General features: G+C 37.8%; 1 protein-coding gene across 5 annotated transcripts in view; it reads right to left on the reverse strand.

Annotated features, from left to right (window-relative positions):
- Positions 1 to 16,037, reverse strand: part of GOLGB1 (golgin B1) — a 63,467-nt gene that overhangs the window by 5,814 nt on the left and 41,616 nt on the right. For 4 of the 5 annotated variants that reach the window (XM_081301468.1, XM_081301467.1, XM_081301466.1 and 1 more), the window contains 4 exons: positions 13,632 to 15,546; positions 6,015 to 6,193; positions 3,406 to 3,568; positions 3,078 to 3,215 (listed from right to left, as the gene is read on the reverse strand). In XM_081301468.1, the coding sequence (XP_081157594.1) occupies positions 3,078 to 3,215; positions 3,406 to 3,568; positions 6,015 to 6,193; positions 13,632 to 15,546 (2,395 nt within the window). Of the gene's footprint in view, positions 1 to 3,077; positions 3,216 to 3,405; positions 3,569 to 6,014; positions 6,194 to 7,496; positions 7,543 to 13,631; positions 15,547 to 16,037 lie in introns of those variants that run through there. The other variant, XM_081301470.1, reaches the window with a different exon arrangement.

The following is a 16,037-nucleotide window of genomic DNA, read 5'->3' on the forward strand; positions in this document are numbered from 1 at the left end:
ATGAGTAGTGATTTGTCCAAAGTTGTGTGGCTGGCAGATGTCAGACCCTGGTTCAATGTGGTTCTTGATTTCAAGTCTAGAACTCTTATCTACTACCTGATAAATCCAATTGGAGGGCCCAGCAAGGGACGTTAAGAAAGTCGTGGGTACCTGCAGTTGTGGACTGGTATTAGTAAAGAAAAGTATATAAATATGTGAGAGGCAATATGGATTTGAAGACAAAGTAATGAGAACAATGACAACTATAGACAGAGGGAGTAATGCAATCTTCTAACACAGGAGAAAGAAAACGTCCCTGGCCACAATGAATAGTTCAAATTATACCAAACATACGCACAAATAAAAACCAAACAAGACAAAAACAAAAACAGAAAAACCCTTCATATTGAAAAAAATCCTCATACTTTTCCCTTAGCTGATATAAAAGAGGAAGGAAAAGGCCTGCAAAATTCACTGGAAGCAAAAACTCCCACAACTGGAGAAACCAAATTACTTATCAGTAATATGCCACCTCCTAATGTTTGCAATGCTTGGTCTAGAATAAACACAGTGCCTTTAGTTTAGGGCTGGCACCATGATCCAGGGACTGGAGTCCTTTTATTGTAAATATGGTTTTTTTTTTTTTTTTTTTTTTAAGAGAGAGTGAGAGAGGGGAGAGAGAGAGAGAGAGAGAGAGAGAGAGAGAGAGAGAGAGAGAGAATTTTTAATATTTATTTTTTAGTTCTCGGTGGACACAACATCTTTGTTGGTATGTGGTGCTGAGGATCGAACCTGGGCCGCACGCATGCCAGGCGAGCGCGCTACCGCTTGAGCCACATCCCCAGCCCTGTAAATATGGTTTTGTTGGAATAAAATCACCTCATTTATTTGTGTATTGCTGCTTTTGGACTACAACTGCAGAGAATCATAGATACACTGTCAGATCTACAAATCTCAAATATTTACTCTTCTAAGCCGCCAAGGAACAGTTTGCTGACATCTGCTTATAAGCTACTATATTTCATCATGTCCCCATTTGGGGGAATGATATAGACTAAAATTATCATTATTTATCCCTCTTACATTTTAAAATATTGAGAATATTTTTACAGTACACACAGATATCTAACCATGCCGGTAGAAACATCTAAGAAAAGAATGAGGGCAGTGGCTTTAGAGAGAGATCATTTTATGCTGACCATCCATCTAGGCCACTGGCTTCTAGGGCCCCAGAAACAATTCTCCTAGTTAGTTGGGACCAATTTAAGAGTGAGGGTAAACTCAAGGGACTGTAAAAACTTCAAGAGAGGCCCCTATGTACATCCTTAACACCTAACACACAACTAGACTCATAGCAGGCAAATAATAGTTCCCTGTTAATGAATCCAGGCTAGGTAGGTAGGTACCTTCTAGCTGAGTTCTAAAAGAGCTGTTTCTCACCCAGAATGATAATGACCTATAGCAGTGTTTTTTGTACTTTTAGTGGAATTATATCTCAATAAATCTGTCAAAAAATACAACTTTGATTGTAACCCATAGGCTCGCACATACATTTAACTGAAACATAAGTTCATCTATATTATAAATAAATATTTTTATTGATTTTCTCTCAAAGAACTCTAGCTGCACTATTTGTCTTAGCTCCAAACTGGAAAAACCCAAATGTCTTTCAAGAATAGAAGAGAGAAATTACAGTATAACACAATACTGTACAGCAAAAGAATGAAAAAAAAAATCACATTATATTCAACAAAGTGGATCTCACAAAATAAATGAAGCCCCACAACAGAGAAGTTACGACTCCACTCATATGTAGTTCTAAGGTGGGTGGTAGGGAATAGAAGAGGGCACAGGGCACTTCTGGGGTTCTGGCACATTTTGATTCTTGATCTGTGTGCTAATCACATAGCTGTGATAATATATCACACTACACCTGTGATCTGATGCTTTTCTATGTTTTACTTCAATCAAACATTTAGAATTGTTTTAGTTGCTATCCACCAAAATGATTGCATCTTTTCAAATACTCCTGAATTCCAGTTTTAACATTGTCCTAGAAGACAAATACTCAGAGACAGTCATGGTCAAATGTTTAGAGGTCAAATGTTTGAGCAAATGTAAGGATTGAGATGGGAACTAGCTCACTGCAAGAAGAGGGGCTATAGACCTATTCTGGAACTTCTGGAATATCTGACAATCTGGAAGGGAAACTGGGTGGCAGCTGCTCAGAGTCCCTCTGAAACTCACATACAAATGTCCCCAACAAAGGGGGATTTGCAATTTCACCAGTTTGTTTGGATCCACTTTTTAAAAATGCAGTTTTCTCTACCTAAGTTAATAGTATTAGTTTCTGACACTTTAGTAACAATTAGTTGAATTTAACACCATCTAATGAGTATGTTCATCTTATGGCATGCACCGTGCTTTTCCACAAAGAAGATCACATTTGCTTCACAATGACCTCCTCTTAACACCTTAGGTAAATTACTGTATTATACTGGGCCTTTTTCCTCTTCTGTGAAAAGAGCCTACTGATTTTTACAATTTTTGACCCCAGACTCTTGGTGAACTGATGAGAAACCTATGCGTAACCCATTGTGCATACATTTTGAGGCATATACACTCTCCTTGAAGCCAATCTCTGGGCTCCAGAGTCTGGTCTCTTAAATCATTTCTAACACAGACTCTTAACTGGATTCTGAAGAAGGCAGGTAGGGATTGAGCCACTGGAGAACATTTCTGACTAGTCAGAAAGCAACAGAAGGATAATTATTCATAAAAGATGAGGTAGGGAGTTACCCCAATGTTACTAACAAGTGATTCGGGAGGGGAGATGATGCTGGGAGGAAAGCTTCCTAGAGTAGTTGCCTTCTTTATTCTTACTGTATGGATTTTTCCAAATCATCCTCAAGGACTGTCTCCTCTCCAAGGGCACAGAAAAGAAAATGGTCCTGTGTCCAGTACTTTGGAATAAGCAACCCAGGTTCTGAGAAAGTTGTGCTACAGCTGGGAGCCTACGCTGAATCAGCTTCTACTTACCATCTTGCTTCTAGTCATTGGAAAAAGAAACCAAATTCCAATTAGCAGCAAACACTTACCTTGCTGTTCAGTTGCTGAATTCTTATTTCTTTTTGGTGAATTTCCTTTAAGCTGTCATTGAGCTGGGTCCTGAGAAGTTCTGTCTCATAAACTAGGTTTTGTGATCCCTCAAGGGAAGTTGATGTCTGTGGGGATGCCTGCCAGGATACAAACATTGATGAAATTTTCTTCTAAGATTTCTCATGCTTAATTCCTTCCCTCTAGAAACCCTGCCCACCCCACAGAAAGTCATAAGGTAGCTCGCCTAATAGTGGCAGATGGGCACTTAACTTATATGAAGCTGATGTTTTCTGGTAATGGTAATTTCAATCAACACTGATTCCTCACCTGTCTTTGGTATTGTGCTTTGAGGGTCTGAGTCTGGGATGAAGACCTGAATTCCCTTAAAAGATTCTGCAGGTGACTGAGCTGCTGATCTTTATCTGAGATAGCCATAAGGTACTGCTCCTTCATTCTCCTCTCATGCATTTCCCAGGAACTCTTCTCCATCCTAGAAAACAAAACAAAACAAACAAACAAACAAAAACCCCATGGAACAAGGATAGGTAAAAAACATACTCATGAGTAATTACTTGTAAATAATTCTATATTTAAAGCCATTATGAGTTCTTAGACATGAAATAAAGAAAATATATAATCAGTGAAATTTATGTTATAAACATAAACATGCAACAAATTGATGCAGAACTAAAAAAGGAATTCCAACTGGCTGGCCTGGACTAAATTCACAGAGAAGCTGGCATTTGGTCTGGAACCTGTATAATGAATTGGGTTTCCAAAATGGGAAAAGTGTTCCAAGTGCAGGAAAAAAAACTAATTAAGCAAAAGGCACTAAGCAAAAGTTTGAATTACAGAATGAATTTTAAAATTGTGGGATGCAGTACTAAAGTACATGTGTTATAAACAAGAATGGAGAGAAATGAGGTCAGGCCATGTAGGACACAGGAAACCATTATAATTGATAGCAGGGCAGCACCATGATAACATCATGGCTATAAGAATGCAATTGCAGGAGAGGATGTGGAGAAAAAGAAACACTTTTACACTGATGGTGGGACTGTAAATTACTACAGCTACTATGGAAATCAGCATGGAGGTTCCTCAAAAGTCTAAGCATAAAAGCACCATATGACCCAGCTATACCACTCCTTGGCATTTATCCTGAAGAATCAAAGCCATACTACAAAGATACAGGCATACCCATGTTTATAGCATCACGATTCACAATTGCCAAACTATAGAACTAGCCTAGGTCCATCAACGGATGAATGGTTAAAGAAAATGTGGTATATATACACAGGAGTTTTATTCAGACATAAATAAAATGAAATTACATCATTCGCAGGAAGATGATGGAACTAGAAATTATTGTGTTAAGTGAGATAAGTCAAACTCAGAAGGTTAAGGGTTGTAGGTTTTCTCTCATATCTGGAAGCTAGAGTGGAAAAGGAAAAGAAAGATAGGGGTGGATCTCATGAAAACCAAAGGGAGATCAGTAGAGGAAAGGGACCAAGGAGTGGGAGGTGGGGATTGATGAGTAAGTGATACTGGCCAAATTTTTTTTTGTTATATTGTGTATTGTATACATGTATGAATATGTAACAACAAATCTCATCCACTATAATCCACCAGTAAAAAATGTAGGGAAAAAAAGGGAACGCAGCTGTAGACTCTGAAGGACTTGGGATCAACAGCTGGCTCCACAATACACTAGGAACAGACTCTGAGTAAGAGGTTCTTAATTCCTCTGGGCCTCTTCAATAAAACAGAATAAACTATCAACTCCTTAATGTTATCATAAGGATTAAATAAGATACTTACTATGTAAAACTCATCAAGCATAGAGCTTGGCACATACTGAACACTCAATAAATATTTGCTGCTGTCATTTCTATTCCCTGAATTTGGCCAAAAGTAAGGCTTCTATTTGACCCCAGCTATTTTCCTTTAGAATTTGTAAAAATAGTCTCTCTACCATACACATACACACACAATGGAATATTACTCAGTCATAAAAAGAATAACTTTATGACGTTTGCTAGTAAATGGATGGAATTGGAGACTATCATGCTAAATGAAATAAATCAATCACAAAAAAAAACAAAGGGCAAATTTTTTCTCTGATATGTAGAAACTAACCCACAATAAGGTGAGGAGGAGAATAGAAGTTCAGTGTATTAGACAAAGGGGAATGAAGGGAAGGGAGGGGAGATAGGAATAGAAAAGACAGTGGGAAAAATATGACATAGCCTTCTTATATACATATATAAATATGGTATAGTAAATCCCACCAGAAGACTGGTGCCCTAATTAGAATAAGATATATTCCATGCATGTATAATTTTATCAAAATAGATTCTACTTTCATGTATAACCAAAAAACTCCAATAAAAATAAATGTTTAAAATGTATGTTCTGGAGAGGGGGGAAAAAGGCCATGAACTGTAAGATTCCAATTATAAAACATTTTCAAAATGACAAAATTATAGAGATGGAGGACAAATTAGTAGTTGCCAGAGATTAGGGATTCAGTGCAAGAGGGCGGAAGGGGAGAAGAAAATGTGACTATAAACTAGTAGCACTAAGGACATACTTGTAGTGATGAGCAGTTCTACTGTCTGGGTTGTAGTGTTGTTTACATGGTGTCTTTACATAAGTGACAAAACTGCACAGAACTACACACACACATATTCAAATAAGTGCACATAAAATTGGTGAAGTCTGAAGAAGACCTGTAAATGGTACCAATGTCAATTTCCTAGTTTTGATATTGTACTATAGTTATGTAAGTTTGCTATCTTCAGAGGAAACTGGGTAAAGAGTACACAAGAGCTCTCTGTACTAGTTTTGCAACTTTCTATAAATCTATTATTATTTCAAAATTAAAAGTTAAAAGAAAGTGAAATAAAAAGGGTCAAATGCAGGGATCATCATACCTGAGCTGATGCAGCTCATGCTGCCAGGAGAGGTTTTCCTGCCTGAGTTCTTCTTGCATAATCTGGAATGTTTTTGTCTTATCTTGATAGTCCTGAAGTTGAGCCTTCAGCGGACGTAACTCAATGATCTCTTGATTAATCTGTAAGTACTGCTGCTGCAGATTCTTCAATTCCTTCAGCTTTAACCAAAAGGAAAGTTAAAGGATGACTCATCACATCTCATTCACCAAGCTAAGTCATCAGTAGCTCTCCCACTAGTCAAGTCAGACATGGCAACAGACTACCAGCACCTGATACATCACCCACTAAAACGTAACACTACAGCAAGAGTCTCTAAAACGGTGAAACACACACAGCCATGCTGTTGGAAATCAACCATGGACAGCCATCAAGGCTGGAGACCATTTCAGCAACTTCCTCTCCATACCCACCCTGCTCCCAGGATTCTAAGTTGATTCCAGAGTTATAACTCTGACATGGGATAGACTGAAGGGACCTACCACTTCACTGTGGGTAGTTACACCCTAGAACAAGAAGCATAAAGACTGATTGGTGGGCTGGAGATGTGGCTCAGCGGTAGCGCGTTCGCCTGGCATGCGTGCGGCCTGGGTTCGATCCTCAGCACCACATACAAAAAAACCCAAAGATGTTGTGTCTGCCAATAACTAAAAAATAAAATATTAAAATTCTCTCTCTCTCTCTCTCTCTCTCCCTCTCTCTTAAAAAAAAAAAGACTGATTGGTTTTCCATGTAGTGATGTGTCCTGGGTTAGGCTTCCAAACTTTCTTACATAGACATCAATTTGAACTTGATTAGCTAATGTTAAGAAGGCGGTGCAGTCCAGTGGTTAAGAGCACTTAGGCTCTGCAGTTGCATGACCTACTATTTCTTGGATGTGTGACTATACAAATGCTCCTCATACCCTCTAAGTCGTAATTTCCCTCATCGGTTAAATGGAGATATAGTACTTTTTTCATTAGGATAGGAGCATCCAGTGAAAAAATTAACACACTTCACATGTAAAGTTAGTGATGATGATGATGATGACGATGAAGGACTTGGTTTTATATTCCAGGTATATTTTCAAACTCTTTATCCCCCAATACTCATTAAGTCTTTTTTTTTCTCTTTTTTTTTTATTGGTTGTTCAAAACATTACAAAGCTCATGACATATCATCTTTCATACATTTGATTCAAGTCTCATTAAGTCTTAATAGAAATAATGTTAGGACATCTGGGCAAAGACAAGAACCTAGACACACACTTCTTTCACCTTCTCAAAAATGTGATTAGCATTACAATACAGGCATTTAAAAAAATATTTTTAAAGCATACAACACAAGAACAAAAGACATCAGAAAAGTCAGCAGCGACACATTTTGGAAGCTGAAAAGCAGATGAATAAGTGGTAACTGACTTAGATCTGAGAAAGCTGAATCTTAAGCTGGCAGTAAGAAAAGCCAAGAACCAATACAACTTACTCTGCAGAATCTTCAAAGGCTCAGGAATTAACAGCACCAGGTACTTCTGGAAAAAAATGGTGATGGGGGTCGGAGGAAGGTGGTAGCTGAGATAAGGAGGATTAGATGAAAGCTGCTTAAGAAACAATTTCATCTCTAGATCCCCTCCTCAGTACCACTTTGTGTTGCTCTAATTGACAACACTGAGCTTTATTCTCTGGAGAAGGTAAAGGAAGTATCTCTGGACCATGGAACATCAGGCAAGTGGCAAGTAAGAATACTATTCCAAAACAAGAATAATTAAATGTATGTTTTATGAATGCTTATAGCCTTATCTCCAGCTCAGCTCGGAGAGTGCTTGTTTACATCCATATAGAAAATGAGAAGCTCCCTCTCAAAAATCTGAGGTTGCCAGATACCAACTTGGGGAACTAACACAAATAGGCTCAACAAGATCACCCACACAATGAAACTCACAGGTGGTAAGCTCTACCTATAAGCTTTTTAGCCCCTACCCATACACATGAAAACCAAAGTTTAACCTTCACCTAAGGAATGGCTAACATTAAGGGATTAAAAAATCTACCACAAGTTAATTTGGAAGAGATAAGAGGGGGAAAATGTAATGTACTGAAAGATTTAAGAGAGAATATTGAAGAGACATTGAGCAGAAATTAAAAATTATAAAGAAAAGCTCATTATAACAAAATGCCAAACAAAACAAAAGCAACAAGCCAACCTATCACCATTATCACTGGAGAGAGATAAGTTAGAAAATCTATGAGACAAAGACAAAAATTCCTTAGAAATTAAGAACATATTGGTAAAAGTGAAAATTTGATCCTGAGGCCAAGTGATAAAGATGAAAAAAACATCTTCCCAAAGTGTAGCCAAACGACTGAGTTGGTTGATAAAGGAAAACAGACCCACCAAATCATGTTATCATAAAAGTTCATAACAGGGGATAGAGTAATAAGGGAAAGGAGAGAAAAAGGGATAAAGAGGAGTGGGAGGGAGGAAACAGATCACACACAAAAGGCCGGGAATTTGAATAGCTTTAGACTTGTAAACCATAGGCAACCAACCAGCCTCTTCATGATTCTGAAGGGATATTATTGTCAATCTAGAATTCTATACTCACCCAAACTATCAATCAGGTATGGGAGAAGAAAAAACATTTTCAATAAATTTACTCCCATGTATCTTTTCTTAGGAAGACACAGAATGATTTCACAAAAGCAATGACACAAAACCAAGAAGAAATAGGATGTAAGAAACAGGAGATTTCAACAAGTGAATCACTTTGGTAAGTACAAAGAAAACTAAGAAACAACAAAAACAAAAACACAGTTATAACGCTAGGAAAGACAGATGATGAGGAAAATATAAGTAATGCATCTCAATTCTAATAGCATTTTTAGTCATAAAAATACTGAATTGATTTAACAGAAATTAAAATTAAATTACAATAAGAAAATAGATAAGGGGTTGTACATTGAAAAATGTGCACACATACTGTGAAAACAGAGGGAATAAAGAAAGTTAAAACTTGTTAGTGTGAAGAAAGTCGACAGTTAATGCAACAAATGAAAAGTCAAAGTGCAATATAAGCACAATATTTAGACACTGAGGAAATACCAAAGAAATATGCTTAAAGGTTGAAAGCATATTGCCTCAGGAGAAGAAATGAGATTGGAGGTGCTACTCTTAGCTTTTCCCACCAAACAACTATAGAACGTAAGAGAACTTAGAAAAATTAAATATGTCCATGTGTAACTTTATTTTTAAATAAAATATTTAAAAATATTTGCTTTGATTTAAAGCAAAAATATATTACTTATACATTCCATTCACTCCTCCAGTCTAGCTGGAGGAGTTTCAATGTTATCCTCAGAATAGATCAAATCATCAGAAAGCTGTGTGTCTATAAAACACCTTGTTATATTTATTAAAGAGAAGTAAAGGTTGTTTCACAACTATACAGTGTTCTCTTTATAGGAAAACATTACATATTTCTTCAATACTTAAAGAGTAACTATAATTATCTAGAGCAGGTAAATTTTCTTTCTTCCTTTCTCCTAAAATAGGGACACTGAAATTTAAGCATATGGCTTTGAGTCTATCTTTCTCATCACTGCCAGAAAGCTCAGAGCCAATTAACAGCCCATCTTTCTAACAAAGGTTATAGAACATTGTGACTTCTTGGGGCACTGACCCGAGTGGATTTAATCCTGGTTTAATCTTTCACCGTCCTATATTTTCTCTTCCTTCTCAATACCTTTTATCTTTAAAAAACCTGTTTATATCTTTCTATGCTTCCTCATGACATTTTTAGAATGAGGTGAACAGAGATAAATAGATACAGGCACCTCCAAAGATGACTAAATGCATCATCAGAATATGGGAAAGTCTTAAGGAAGTGTGGATAGTTATAAAAACTGTAGAATCTTTCAGAGTAGTTATAATGTCCCAGTAGAATCCCTGGGGCTAATTTCTCACCATTTGAACCTTCAGATTTCATTTGGGAAAACATCCCCCACTGACTAATAAATAAATGAAGGAACCAAAGTAACTCAAACTTCTCTCAATCCTAAATCATCTCTGGGTGGTCCTGATATTGAGTGTGAGCAAAGGGGATAAACTGCTGACCTACGCTGAATGTTTAACACTGATTCAAATGAGATATCCTGGGCTGGGGGTAGCTCAGTAGCATAATGTGCACTTAGCATGCATGAGGCCCCAGGTTTACTCGCCAGCACCCCACCACCACCAAAAATCCATATTTATTCCACATATAGTGATTGAGAATCTTCCAAATTAGATATTTGAAAAAGAAGAGTTGATGGATAGTTAATACATTCTGAAAGTATACAGCAAGTCCTCCAGACTGCAGCTGACCATGTATGAAGTGTTACTAAGTCAGACTATCAAGGCCTTTATGTAATTTATAAACCTACCTGGGCTTTATGATTCTCTCATGGCAGATATAAAGGTGTCCAAGTTCTCAAAACTTTCCCTAACTTCCCTAAATAAGAGTTTACACAACAGAGAAAACAATGGTGTTTTCGGTAAGAAGCACAAATATAGAAGATGACTATTAATTGTTGATTATCCTCTATTTGGTTAGCCCCATGCTAAATACCATAAGATGTACAAACATGTATAATGTGGGAAGCCATTTCTGACACGTGATTGGGTGGCTCCCGTTAAGGGTCTGAGGCACTCTGGCTGTGTCGGAGCTTTCCCGGCCCTTTCCTGATGAGAGAGCCCATCCGTGTGGGGGTGTGCCTGACCACTGACCCCGGGGGCCCAATCACTGACCCTGACCTTGGAATGCGGTCCCCCCTCAACCTTCACTGGATGGAATTCTCCCCTGAATCTCTTGTTCCCCAATAAAAGGCTACTCCCAGGCGTGTTCAATCTCTCTCTCTCCTGCTAGCCCTGAGTAATCCTTGCTGCCCTGCTGGGCGGTTAGAGGAGGGAACCAGAGAGGGGAGCCGTCTCAGACCTGGCAATATAAATAAGGTAACTGAGTCTGTGTGTTTTATTTCGATCTCATCTAACTAACTTTATGCCTAGAACCTCATTAATGAAACCATTGCGCAGGCCGCATGGTGGAAGTATAAGACTGACATTTTCAAGAGTTTGCAACCTAGTTGAATAAATAATAGTATATATAAATTAAACACACATCATACATACACACAAAAATCAAGGCAATGAAGGACAAATAATAAGAAAAGTACTAGGAAGGTACAAAGGAAGTAACAATCAAACAATTGAGAAATGTAAGCAGAGAATTTGAGCTCTAGATGACTTTTAAATAATGGAAAGTACTTACCCAGAAAAGGAAAGAAATTAGGATAATTTGGCTGAGAGGATGATAATATGGGTAAGTAGGAAGTATCAGATATAATCACTATATACGGAGAAGGTCAGTTTAGCTGGGATGAATAGTATGAGCAGGGACCAATAAAAGGGAAGATGGAAAGAAAGATAGAGACCAATTATAAGGTCTTAAATGCCAGACTCAGGTGTTTGAATCCAAAACCTATTCTAGAGATAGTATAACTTTTAAAGGTTTTTAAGTAGGGTATTAATAAGACAGTAGAGTTTCAGAAATTTATCCAGGAATGGTAATTGCCTTGTGCTACATTTATAACTTACATTATAACCTAGAGCTGTGACAAACCAAAACCAAAATGATTACAGTAGTTTAAGGGTAAGATCTAGAAGCTTATCCTAGAATATTAAAGATGGAAAGGAAAGACATTTGGGGGCACATTCTGAATAAAGCAATGATAGACCTTGATAGTTAAATGAAATAAAATCATAGATAGCTGTTAAGTCTAAGAGAACAGAAGAATATTACTTTGACTTATAGAGACAAGGAAATAACAATTTTTTAAACTGGCTTATCAATATCCAGCAAACAAAAATATGGAACAGGCATCAAGAGATAAAGTTTAGCACTTAGTATTTACAATAGATAAGACTAGTAAAGTGATTCACTGAATGAAACATAGTTAATTCAGAATATATCCTAACAGCTCCAGGAAAAATGTTATGACTTAGAAGAAAATCAACACGGGTACAGCTTGGAGGTATATACTAGTGTCTTGGTGAAGAGGAGCTTTTGCATTTGTGTTCTGAAAGGAATATAAAATGCCAAGTTCCTAGGACAAAGCCAGCTGAGTATTTTCAAAATACAAACAAGAAAAACTGTGTTGATGTCAAAGCCAAAACTGAAAAAGGGTGCTTTGTCCAAATTATAAAAGAGAAAAGGTTATTTATAAAAATTGGATATTAAGTATAATAGGAATGAACACAATACCTACAAAGAAAAAAAAATTGCCTAAGACTACAGTTAGGGTAAACCATCTGAAATTTTCACTAGGGCCAATTTAAAAACTAGAATTTTCAGATTCTGGGCATGGATCACATATGAAAATGGAAAATCTGAACTTTTAATAAGCTCAATGTATTTCCTGTTTGGCCTATTTTCCTGGAAGCACATGGCCTTAATCAAGTTAACAGACTGTCATGAAACTGAAGATAGGAATGCCACAAAGTAGAATCCCCTGACAACCTCGCTTGCTTCTGATGATTCCAGATTTTTGCCTCTGAATCTTGATGACCTAGAACTTTTCAGGAAACACACATGCGCGCACGCACGTGCATGCATACATGCACACCTGGATAAACTCTTGGCTTTTAAGAAAAGGAACAAAATTTCAATAAATTGTCCTTGGCTTTGTCACTGAAAACAGCTGAGTATTAAGAGAAAATGGCTAATGGTTCAGCATATAAATAATCCTTCACTAAAAAAAAATCCTTAAACTAAATTTTCTATATTTGACTTTTTTTCTTAATGAATTTGGGTTGGTTTATTTTCTTTTTATACTAGGGATTGAACCAATAGGTACTTTACCAGTAAGCTACATCCCCAGCCCTTTTTAAAAAAATTTTTGTGACAGGGTCTCACTAAATTGCTGAGGCTCTCCTAAAATTTGAAATCCTCTTGCTTCAGGTTCTCAAGTCACTGGGATTATAAGACCTGCTCTACCGAGCCTGGCTGGTTTACATTTGGGGAGGAGCTGAGTCCTTTCTACCCTAAATGTTACCAGATGATCTATACTGCTAAATGTCACTATAAGATGACACTAAGTGATCCCTATTCTTTCTTTCAATTAAACTAGGACAAATTCTGGAAACATTTGTGTTTCCGCATGTATATATGAAATATGTAAAACAACTCTTATCTCATGGTCCTTTTAAAACCAGTGGAGAATTTTGTGCAAAGAAAAATTTTGATTTTTTTAAAAAAGGCAATGGAAATAGTATAATATTTTTGCATTTCTCTAAGACCAAACAGAACATGTGGAACATATAACACTGTCTTTGAGTGTCTAGATAATACATATATGTTTATCCTTTCCTATAGAAAGAAAAATAGGGCCTGGGGTTGTGGCTCAGTGGTAGAGTACTTGCCTAGCAGGTATGAGGCACTGGGTTTGATTCTCAGCACTGCATATAAATAAATAAATAAAAAGATCCATCAACAATCAAGAAAATTAAAAAAAAAAAAGAAATAAAAATCAATTTAAAGAAAGGTTCAGAAACTCTCAGATCTGAAAGAGGGAACTAGATACTCACTAGTCGGTCTCTGTCATTTTGAAGTGAAGACATTGCTTTTTTCAAACTTTGTACTTCAGCAGGGCTGGAGACAGGATGGGCTGCAGACTTCTGCTTCCCATCCTCTGACTTTCGGAATTTCTCCAGCTCATTCCACAGGTGATCTCTCTCATTCTGTAGACTGGCCATAGCCTTGGAAAAGGACTGCACCTTGTTGTAAGAATCTTCTAGTTGTGAGGATAATTGAAGCAGTTGTTCATCTTTGGATATGAGCTGTTGGTTAAGTTTCTCAAGGTGAGACAAGCCATTCTCCTCAGTGCTGTTCGAGTGAAAGCCTGTTTGAGAAAGAAGCACATCGCTCTCTCTGTATAGGAAGCCCCTTTGTTCTCTTAGTTGGGCAACCTCCTTCAGGCTGGCATCATATTTCCTTTTCAGTTCATCAAGCTCCTCGTTGGCATGATCTCTACTATCTTGCAAGGAATTCATAGACCTTCCAAAAGACTGAATTTGTGCTGTGAGATCTTTATTTTCTTTGGTGACCACGAGTAATTTCTGTTCCATCTCCATCAGATCTCTTGCTAACTCTGCCACCCTCTCTTCTGCTGTTTCAGTTTCATTTCGCATTATCCCCGCATCATGATGAAGGTGCTTTAATTCCTTTTTCAGTTTATCTTCAATTTCGCCTACCTTCCTGGTAGCTTCCTCTTGAACACGAACCAATTCCTCTTCCAATTCTGTAATTCTCTTCTGAGAGGAGGAAAGTATTGCACTTAACCTCTGAACCTCCTCCTCTTTTACTTTTAATTGGGTGTGGTACATACCTAAAGTACCTTCTTCTTGCAAGGTTGTCACTTGCCTATTTAGTTGGGATATGGATACTTTCAAGCTTTCAATCTCTTTAGATAAACTTTGTTTCTCCTCTTGGAGGGCAGCAGAGGACCTCTGCAGACCCTCCTTTGCTTTCTCGGACTCCTTTAGCTTTTCTTCTAACTTAGCACACTCATTTTTCAGCTCCTTATTTTTCTGAAGTTGAACTTCAAGGAGTTGCTTTTGCTGAGAATCTTTTATTGATATCACCTGGTTCAGGTCTTCCCTATACTGGATCAGTTCTGCATCCAGCTTGGCATTCTCAGAATTGAGATCATCCATATGACTTCTTAAGCCTCGAATTTCTTCCTTAAGCTTATTATTCTCAGCAGCAGCTTCCTGGATGAGTTGGTCTTTTTCCAAGATTATAGAGAGATGTCGCTCTTCCAGCTGTTGATAGTCACTTACTATGCGGTCTCGGTCATTCTGAAGTGAAGACATGGATTTAACAAAGGAATCCAATTGAGCTTTCTGCTGAATGTTTTCCTTTTTGATGGTTTTCAATGTTTCCATAAGCTGATTGGTTTTGTCAACAGCTTTTTTATTTTCTTCTTCTAAGACGATATTCTCCTCTTCCTCTTGGGACAGCAGGTTTTCCAGTTCTTTAATTTCTTTATCATGCTGCTGATGCAATTCAGCAATAGCTATTTGGACTGCCTCTTCCTTGCCAGAAAGCAGGCTTTCAATCTTCTGTTCCTTCATATTTATTTCTTCATGCAGCCTGCTAGTCAGTTCTTGAGAGGCCTGGAGATCAGTTTCTACTTGTTCATACTTGAACTTACAATTTTGGATATCAGCTTCTTGTTGCTTTATGATCCCTTCCAGAGTTTCTTTATGTTCCTTACATTTTTCTAAAGAGTTATTTAAATCAGTTGACTGGTCTCTGAGAATCTTAAGTTCTGATTCCAACTTAGTTAATTCATTTTGAGAATTGTGGTATAGGTGCCGAGTCTCTTCAAGCTGTGACAGAAGTTCTTTGTTTTCCCCCTGTAGAGCCTCACAGACCTTCTGTTGATGCTGAACCTCTGTCTGGGCCTTGGATTCCCAAATCTGCTTGTCATGTTCAAGCCTTAAAAAAAAAGAGGGGGGCTATCATTAACTAAAGAGTTCAAGATGCTGTCTGAGGTGGCCTCAGGGAGCCTGTGACTTGTGTGTCCAGCCCTCAATAAGACTTCATGCCCCCAGAGTAAGCTAATTCTTCCTCCTTTGGTTCCTGCAATTGAACCCAGTGGTGCTAATCCCGGAGCCACATCCCAGCTTTTTGGGAGAGTCTGGTTAAATTGTCCAGGCTCGCCTACAGTCCTCTGGGGATAACAGCCTTGAGCATGCCCACCCTGGCCTCAGCTAATTGTTCACATGAAGACTAGCATATTGAGAAGGCCAGGGGTTGAGAATCCTGGTCTCATGGACCCTACTAAGACCCCTCCCAAAAGAGGACATGCAGGAGTGAAATGGGAATGTGGTTTCCCCTAGATGTGACCCTTAAGTCTAGCCTATTTTCAATATGCCGAATTTCTAGTGGCCAGTAGTTTCCTGTTCCAATTGGGGAAATGTCCAATC

Source organism: Spermophilus citellus (genome assembly GCF_964194105.1).
Source record: "Spermophilus citellus genome assembly, chromosome: 7".
Lineage (NCBI taxonomy): Eukaryota > Metazoa > Chordata > Mammalia > Rodentia > Sciuridae > Spermophilus > Spermophilus citellus.